This window comes from Diadema antillarum, unplaced genomic scaffold (genome assembly GCF_040938485.1).
Source record: "Diadema antillarum isolate AM-2024a unplaced genomic scaffold, OU_Dant_1.0 seq00000439_RagTag, whole genome shotgun sequence".
Lineage (NCBI taxonomy): Eukaryota > Metazoa > Echinodermata > Echinoidea > Diadematoida > Diadematidae > Diadema > Diadema antillarum.
This window is the reverse complement of record NW_027271415.1, coordinates 301,803-311,363: the sequence shown is the minus strand read 5'-3', so window position 1 is coordinate 311,363 and position 9,561 is coordinate 301,803. Positions and strand designations below refer to the sequence as shown.

General features: G+C 37.8%; 1 protein-coding gene across 1 annotated transcript in view; it reads left to right on the top strand.

Annotated features, from left to right (window-relative positions):
• The first annotated feature begins 838 nt into the window (after positions 1-838).
• Positions 839-9,561, top strand: part of LOC139732596 (uncharacterized) — a 40,955-nt gene continuing 32,232 nt past the window's right edge. Inside the window, exons 1-3 of the mRNA XM_071643452.1 lie at positions 839-962; positions 3,821-3,915; positions 4,817-4,938. Coding sequence (XP_071499553.1) covers positions 3,825-3,915; positions 4,817-4,938 — 213 coding nt within the window. The 5' untranslated portion in view covers positions 839-962; positions 3,821-3,824. The remainder of the gene's footprint in view (positions 963-3,820; positions 3,916-4,816; positions 4,939-9,561) is intronic.

The window sequence follows — 9,561 nt, the reverse complement described above, 5'->3', positions numbered from 1 at the left end:
CCTGGGGCCCGTTGCATAAAACTTACCGTTGAATTTCAATGGTAGCTACCGTCAAAATTAGGCGTCACAGCCAATCAGCATCAAGGATTATAAAATTTACCACTAATTTGAAGACTTACCGCTAGAAAGGAGCGGTAAGTCCAGCGGTAAGGGTTTTATGCAACAGGGCCCTGAATTTTTAAAGGTTGCTAAAAAAGTTTTATGCAACGGGACCAGATCGCTGAATTTCAGGTCTGAAAATTTAAAATCACCTTCGTGTGGGAGGAGAAATATCCCTTTTGTACACCCTCGTGTGCATGCCTTTTCTGTTTGATTGCTGAAATTTAACCGACAACTTTCATGGAATTAATTGTAACAATAAATTAATACAAGAAGTTTATTTAAATGCTATCACTTTATGGGCAAATTGTTCAATAATAATCCACATCAAAATATCCCGCTACTTTAAACAAGTGGGGCTGTTTCAAGTCGATAAAAGACGCAAAAACATGCATCAAATTGCACCATTTACAACATCAAAATGCAAAAAGTTCCCCGGGGGGGGGGGGGGGGACATCCCCCTCCGGAAAGGAATCTTTACAGTCTTGCTCCTGATTGGAATTTGGAAAAAGAAAGACCTATACATCACAATCTTGGTCCCAGGGTTCCTCCGAACCTCCCTGGGAACCTCCCTCCCTGGTTCGACCAGGAAGGCTCGATCACCTCCCAGCCTGGTTCGAACGTTGTGCCGAGCCGCTTGTATGACAGAAAGAGAGAGAGGGCAGCAGGCGATGCCTGCTCAATGCATGCACTGGTTGATGGGGGATGGGATCGTGCGTGTATTTGTGTTGAAGAGCAACATTCTCTTCTGCTGCAGAATACCGGTGCGAGCTGGTGATGACAAGTTTTGAAGAAAGACATCGGAATTCCTGATGTGCGGTGTCTAATCAGTTCTCCAATCGTGTAAACGGCATAATTGATATGTAAGTCCTCATGCATTGTGTAATTCAGACTCGACATTGCATCATTTTAACACTTTAATGTAGATTCCAGTTGTGTGCGGTCAGTTTTCAGCAGTGAGCTCACAGAGGCTTGATAGGGCTGTCTGCGCACTGCAAAAATACTACGACCACTACCACTGCTTGCTAGGACTACCACTACTACAGTATACCGTTTACTGTATGATATGGCCCAGCATGAGCCGTGTAAACACAACCTTGCGAGGTGGCTCCAGCTCAGGCTCAGCAGGCTGTGGTGGTTGGTGGTGGGGGCGTGTTCCAGACGTAGACGGACAAAGCAAAGTTCTGTAAAAATCGTAAAAGTAGAGCATGCACGAAGGAAATGAAATCGAACGGCGGCAATTCGTAGAAAGGTTGTGTGAATGTGGCAGATGTTCTTGAACTTTTAGTTACTTAGTCCAACTGATACTTAAGTTATAGTGTTGTTACTGTTGATACACCTAACGTTACCTGGTATGCAGCAGACATAGCAAATAGAGATCTCTAAAATACAAGTAAATTTTAGATCTAGACGTAGTCAAACTTCAAGTTCGACATCCATTGTTAGCCTTAAGTTAATGCTAGCAAGATTGCCCCTTTTCATAAGCAAGGCCAAGGACATATCCATCTTCATAATACTGTATAGAAATGTTATGTGGGTGTAAGCTGTTATTTTCGTGAATTTCTGTTGGATTGCAAATCTAACAACAATGAGAAAATGCCTCAATGCATTTGGGTTTATATAATGCATTTATGTGTGTGTTGGTGTAAGTTCATAAAAAACAGCACTCGCAAAAATGTCTATGATACCATGACCTCTTCATTCGCAGAAATATCTGTACCAGGTATGTGCAAATAACGGCATATAAAGTAGCCTACATATGGGTTGAGTGAATGCAGCAATATTTAGAAAACATCAGACTGAGTTTGAAGAAAAGTGGACAATCTGTTCAAAAGTTAAGAATTTCGAAGTTTCTGCTCAGTCGATCACTGCTGGATGAAAAGACAACTAGAAGGCCTACTACTACAGCTTGTGGTGTCACATGTGCAGAACGATATGAAGTAAAATATAAAGAAAATTCACCATATCTACACTTTTCTCACATAATAAAAAAACACTTGACTTTCTTGCATAATAAAAGAATACTTGACCTGCCTCTTTATTTTGTGGCTTTAAGAAGGCAGGGAGAATAATCCTCTTGAACATTATTTACATACATCCCTGAAAAGCTGAGGAAATGTGCACTTTTTTCAAAAAAGAAAATTTTGTGAAATTCTCTTTATATTTTCCCTATAGGCCTGAAACGTTCTACGCATCTGACATCATACACAGTAGTAGTCTTTTCATCCAGCAGTGACTGCGCAGATACATTAAATATTCATAACTTTTAAACGGATTGTCCAATTTTTCCCCAAAGCTGCACTGATGTGTTCTACTAATAAATTGCTGCATTCACTCAATCCACATGTAAGCCTACAGACTCTATATGAAGGTGGACTTGTCCTGTAAGATTGCAATTTTTACTGGAATGGCAACTTTCTGTAGAAACAGCCAATCAGGAAGCTGGATTCTTGTCATCACCACAACAATTGCCATTCCAGTAAGAGTTGCTATCTAGTGTCATATCAACTTTCAATGAAATGGTACCCAGATATCCCCCTAAAAGAAAAAACACCCCTGAACAAACAAACAAACAAACAAACATACAACAAAGTCCAAAGCTGACTTGGAGTCCTGAGAGCATAACACATTGGTCAAAGTAAAAATCTGAATCTAGAGAAAATGCTGCAGTGCAATGCACACAAAATGGTAATAAGACTAGATGGTACTAATTACTACAGTCCCAGGACTGCTTGACAGCAACATTTTGCTCTGATGGCCCATCCGAGCCACTGCTCTATAAGAATCTTAATATTTGAAATGTTGGTGGCTCAAAAAAAGAAGAAATGTTTTGGTAGTGGGATGAACTAAAATGAAACATGAAAATCCATTTTGAATCTTGGTTGCCTTATCAGGTCAGCAACAGGTAATCTTTTTTAGAAGTTTGGTGGCCCAGTATAAATTTGTATGGGCACTAGGCCACTGCTAATGTGAGGCCTTGAACCTTGAATCTTGAAGGAATACATATATGCCATATATTTAGCGGGTCTAAATTTTCGCAAATCATGACTTCCCGACGATTTCGTGATTGGTTAAATTCGCGATCATTGGAGTATAAATACTGTACGGAGAAAACGTGTGCGTCACATCTATATTGGGATCAGAGTCATTATTTTTGCACGTTTTTAATTTCGCGTATAGCACCTGACTCGCAAAATTCGTGAAAATAAAAACTTCATGAAATATTTAGCGTATGCAGTTAATCCGTGCAGCAGCTTGTAGAATGCTAAAACTGGGATGGATTGTGCTTTGGGGACACTGGCTGATGGTGCTTTGAAGTGCTTTCTTCTTCTAGGTCCTATCTTCTCACTCGGTCTGTAGACTATCAAACATATTACCATTAATAGTTGGATTGCAACCCAAATCTCCCAAATAAGTTATGTTGGGTTTTACACTGTAGATATACGTATATTCTGAAAGTTTTATTGCGATCCTGATTGGAACTGCAGACTTAAATGCATCATTTTGAGTACAATGAGAGAGCGGCCTTTATAACTGCTTGCGGTCTTGTACTGGATTTGATGTATAAAATGCCAATAACTAGCTGCCCAACAACTAATAATCAAAGTGCATAATAGTGAATGAGGTAATGAACTATACCCTTCAATCAAAGATGAGTTGTAAGTGGCTTGCTGACCATTGAGTAGTCTTCAGTCCCACCTTTGTGGTTTTTGTTCCACAGCTGGATGGTCATCATGATGTCCAGAGCTGTGGCGGTCAGTTCACTGCTTGCCGGTGTGCTGTGTTCACAATGCTGTCTGGCGTTGCCGATCGGTGGTTAGTATGACATCGTTTTTTTAAAAATCCCTTTGCAAAGCATCTCCATAATTCATAATGTCACTTTCAATCAATGGTGGGCATCTTGCAACTGCATGCCAAATATTTTGGGAGCATGAGATTTCACAAAAGATAGACTTGCTACGAAAACTTCTCAGGAGATTGACGAACCACAGCTCAAGGGAGCATGAAATAAGTATTTCATCTGTACAAGTTACAAGGTTACTAATTTTCTCACCTTTGATTGTATGATATCATGGTATCTGTGCTTCAAGACTATTGTAAGAGGTGATATTCTGGCATGACCCCTGTCTTTTTTTTTTCTTTCTTTTTTGTGCAAATGCTGGTCAACTTCCAAAGTCAAAATATGTGCCATGTTCTATGTTTGAAATAAAAGAGACCTCTCAAGTTTTGTTAAAAATTAGCTTTCTTGGACTTTACATTAGATACTATTAAAAAAGATGCTTGTCACATTGTTTTGTTTTTTCTAGCTGAGGCAATTTATGTGGACTGCATTTTGTTAATTCAGTTTGACAGTATCAGTCAAGAGTTTGAGAGTATCTCTAAGAAAAAAACATCTCAAAACATTTCGCTATATTTGCAATAGTTCAGGTGAGTGCAAAGATGTGTACTCTTCAAATCAGCCCATGTTTGCGTTAATGTCAGGGACTTGTTTCAGGGTACGAGTATAAAGTGTATAAATTATGATTAAATGTGATAGTAGTTAGGGGGAAAAAATCATTATTTGTGACAAGGCGTTGTTTCACATTTTCTCAGAGTTGTGAGTAAATCACCATTTCCCTTATAAATTTGTAAAATGCTCCTTTGTGAAACACCTTTAATCATTTTGTTGTTGTTCTGGTGGGACTGAATTTTGAAAGAAAATGACATTGCCTTGCAGATTCTGGTCACTTGGGAGAGCAAACAACCGCAGCATTGCTAGCTGTGTCCATTGGCTCACTGCTGTGCATCATCCTGGCTGTGTTTGGCTGCGTCTGCTGCTGTGGAAAGACCAGTATTCTGGTGAGTCTGTGATAATGTGACATTTGTAATGGCGTAATGAGAGTTGGCAACTTTAATACGTTTTGACAAGTATGATGCTATGAATCGAAAGAACCTATATGGCTGTGGCTTTGTGGGTGACTATAATTTGATTTGATTGTGACAATATTGAGAACTTGAGATTACAGTATTCTCCTCTTGGATAAAACACATCAATCCCACGTGAGACTTTGGATCATAACAACCTCAATACCTTCAATCTGAACTGAAGACCTATTTCTTCCAGCAACTTTTGTGAATATTTGTGACATGTTTTGTGAGCCGGGTGCCTTGAATGTGTCTACAGATAATGGCACTACATGAATTATGCTGTTTGCTGTCCTCATTGTCATTATCATCATCATTATCACACACGCACACACAAAGATAACAAAAGTTAGAAATGAAGAAGTGCGAAACAAAAGATTATGGGTAATCATATAATGGTTACGATTGATGGAACCAGTCGCAATGACGGGTTGAAAAAAGTGGATAGATTTCATGATGAGGAAAAAGTGAGGTTTTGCTGAAATTATAATAATAGTAATAATTAGACAAATTTGTATAGCGCAGCTACTATGTAAATATACTCTACTGCGCTGTGATGTAACAGAGCTCCTGAAATTGTTACTGATTAGACACACGAAAAATAGATTATATTTAATTATGAACTTTTTTCGATGCCAATGATATTTGCATCACTGGGAAACTGGTAGCGTGGGCAGTCCAAGACACAAAATTATACTACAGGAGAAAATGACTTCATTTTACCCGAAAGTAGCGCATTCATCGTAGCTGATCATAAAATGTGTACAAATCTTTCTGGTTTATCATCCGCTTGCTTTTAGGTGTATTGACATGTTGCTACTCAGGTGCACCATCAAGCCTGAAACACTCCATCTAGTAGGCTTGTCAGAAAGCTGATAGTACACAAATTGTATGTTGGTACATACTAACCTTGAATATATAACATTATATAACATTAAAGGGAATGCAAACCCAAAGAGCAATGTGAATTGAGTGAAAGCAGCAAAATTAGTAGAACACATCAGTGAAAGTTTGAAGAAAATCGGACAGTCGATGCAAAAGTTATGAATTTTCAGAGTTTTGGTGTTGGGACTGCTGGATGAGGAGACTACTAGAGGTTATGACGTATGAGTGGACAACAATATAAAGAAAATATAAAGAAAATTCCACAAAAATTCATTTTTCATGAAAATTTCAAATTCCATCAACTTGATACTGACATATGTTAAGAGTAGCAATTATTCCCCCTGCTTTCTGAAAGCGATTAGTCAAGTGCTCTTTCATAATGGTAGAAAAGTGAATTTTTGCTGAATTTCCTTTATATTTTCTTTGCATTGTTGTCCACTCATACATCATAACCTCTAGTAGTCTCCTCATCCAGCGGTTCCAACACCAAAATTTAAAAATTCCTAACCGTTGCATCGATTGTCCATTTTCCTCAAACTTTCACTGATGTGTTTTACTAATATTGCTGCTTTTACTCAATTCACATTGCTCTTTGGGTTTGCATTCCCTTTAAAGCACAAGTTACACATTTTTGTGTCTACTTTATCTGGGACAACCAAACTTCACTGGTAGACAAGTAAATTGTGAGGACAGTTGCCAAGCAGGCAACCATTGGTATTATATTTTAAAACATTTTGTTCTCTTGAAGAGATAATTCAAACTGAAAGATACATTGTGAAATCTATCACTTGGACAAATAGATTATCACATAAAGAGGTGTATGGATGAAGCTGTATGGTGAGCCTACCTCTGCTATTTTCATGGAAATACTCTTGATTGTTTTCAACAAAATGAGATAAACTGCATTATATGACATTTTCCCCTTCTCTTTCTGACCATAGGCATATGTGTGTTAGATTCATGTCTGCATAGTAGTAGTAAGTAGAATATTCCTATGTACACATTTTATTACCATGTGTATTTATACTATTACTGGGATTACATGGTGTGAAATGTGCAGAACTTTCTACACTATGGATGCAATATTTCATGTGTACATTAGTTGGTGCGAGCAGATTTGCAAATTCTTTTGTCTGGATTTTAACCTTGTCTTATATTTGACTGGTATTTTTTTTTTCTCGCATTAGACCAGTGTTTGTAAATAAAAACCATATGGCAACTCATGCATGTTGGAAAGCAATTTCTGTAAGTGCACCATTAGCCTGTACGCTAAAGGACAGCCTACCCTAAATGATGTTCTATGTAACATCCAACCGAGATGGATGAAAATGTGCAATTATTGATGATGCATTTGATGAGAATCAAGTGGCAGCATGCTCCTTGATATTTGTAGCAATTGAGACATTAATTGCGTGATGGCAGTAATTGATTCTTTTCTGTCAAGAATAAAGTTAAAGTGAAAATATGGGGGAGAGGAGCACGATAGTAGTGAGAAATTCTTTTTGTCCATACAGTAACTTTGATATTTACAATTTCTTTCCGTGTAGAAAATCATTAGCATGTCATGATTTCAATGCATGGTAGACTTTAAATTTACACCTCCTCAATATAAAGTATTCTTGAAGTATTTTGTGATGGAAATATTTATTCATTTGAATGTTTTTTTAGTGGGGTTTTTTTTGAGACAGAATTTTTCTTATGTACCATTTTCTCTCTCTAAAATGGGATTGGAACTTGGAAATGATGAATGCAATGTGCATCAAAGATGAAAGAAAAGAACAAACAAACAGGCCATAAGAAGACCATGAAAAAAAAATATATATGAAACATTCTTTCCAGCTAAAAATCCAAAACATCTGTAGCAATGATTAATGCAGAATAGAAGTACAGATTGTGTTCATCGAACCCACATGAATATTTGATTAATTCTACAATGCTGAGCAAGGGGAATTATCTAAAATGCAAAATTACATGCAGCATTTTTTATTACAATTAGAATGGTATCTGGACAGTGGGAATCTCCTATGGACTAATCTGAGAGGAACTAAAGAAAAGAAAGGGGGGGGGGGGACACCACCAACTGGAGCAATTCAATAACCACACATACCCCCAGGGTATAATATCCATCGCCAAATTGATATTAGCTGTAAAGCTCTGTATTCTTTGCTTATTTGCTCCCAGAATTTTTTTTTTCTTCTTTTTTCCCTCGTTTTCATCTTGAGCTTGGAGTGGAACATAGAAGCATGAAGCAGAGTTTGCTGTTGAGATAACCTTGTCTGCAGTGAAAGCCACTGAATGTAATTTGTAAAATGAGCAGATCAGAAAAATATCTGAGCAAAGTCCAACACGAAGGAATCTGTTTTTTTTAGAGGGGTGGGTTCAATATGACTAACAATGTAGGCAAATATATACACACATGTGGTTTGCTTGTTTTCATAATTTCATTTATTCATCTTCATTTTCAACAAAAATGATATAAATGTACAAAACATATCATGCTGATGAAAAGCAGCATATTCTAAATAATGTCAAAAGACATACTACACGTATGTATTTTAATCATTATGTTATGTTTGTTATACATGCAGTTTGTAAAAAAATTTCAATGTATAATGAAAGAAAACTACCTTTCTGAGGACTTCATTAAATGGGAATCGCCTGTACATTTTATGTTTATTTACAAAAAGGTGTACAAAAACGTGTTAAACTGAATTCCTGCATTCCTGTTGAGGCAACATCTACTGACTCATGGATCAGAAAATTTTATGATTAAATCCACTATCAAAAGCCATGTGACAACCTGCAAAGAATTTAATCGTTAATGTGCTGCTACTGTATATTTGTGGTCTCTTACAAGTGCTAATTAGAAGGATCTTAAAACAAAAATTTCTATACCGCTGTACTCGGATATGTTTTGCTTTGACATCCCAAACTGGACCTCTGTGAAGATTTGAAGACTTTACCTGCATGCTTTACCTGCATACTTTTCCTGCATGCACATGTACCTGCATGCTGAAGACTTCTGTCTGGATCAAGCTCTGCTGTCGGCAGAAGGTGGACTCGTGCTTGCTGATCACTATCACACAGATCTACTGGATAGACTTTAGACAATATAATTATACTGGGTAGATATCTGGTTATATTTAAGACTATAGAAAAGGACATCAATTTTACCTGCATAGAGAGAAACTGGTGACAAAATTGATGTTAAGCCCGCCGCACACTACACGATTTTGCCCCGATTCACTGCTCTTACGACCTTAAGACTAGAAGTGTGACGTCACAGTCTTGCCATTTTCTAGTCGTACGACTGGGTCTTAGAGCCAGTCGTAAAACACTCGTAAGGTTCGGTCGTATAGTGTGCGGTGTCCGGTCGTACGACTGGTCTTGAGACCCAGCTTGGCTTAAGACTTTAAGACCAGTCTGATTGAGTAGTGTGCGGTGGCCTTTAAACACATTGGATCATAATAAATCAATTTAATGCTGCACGATCCGGCATATGACTATTATTGTCTTGTGATGATATAAAATGAGATACCTGAGCTTTTTTACCTGAGCGTTCTACTTCTGAAGATCTCTGTCCAGGATTGAGCTCTGCTGTTGGTGGAAGTTGGACTTGTGCTCCCTGATCAGCATCACTTGGATGTACATAACTCGTTCCATGCGCTGTGG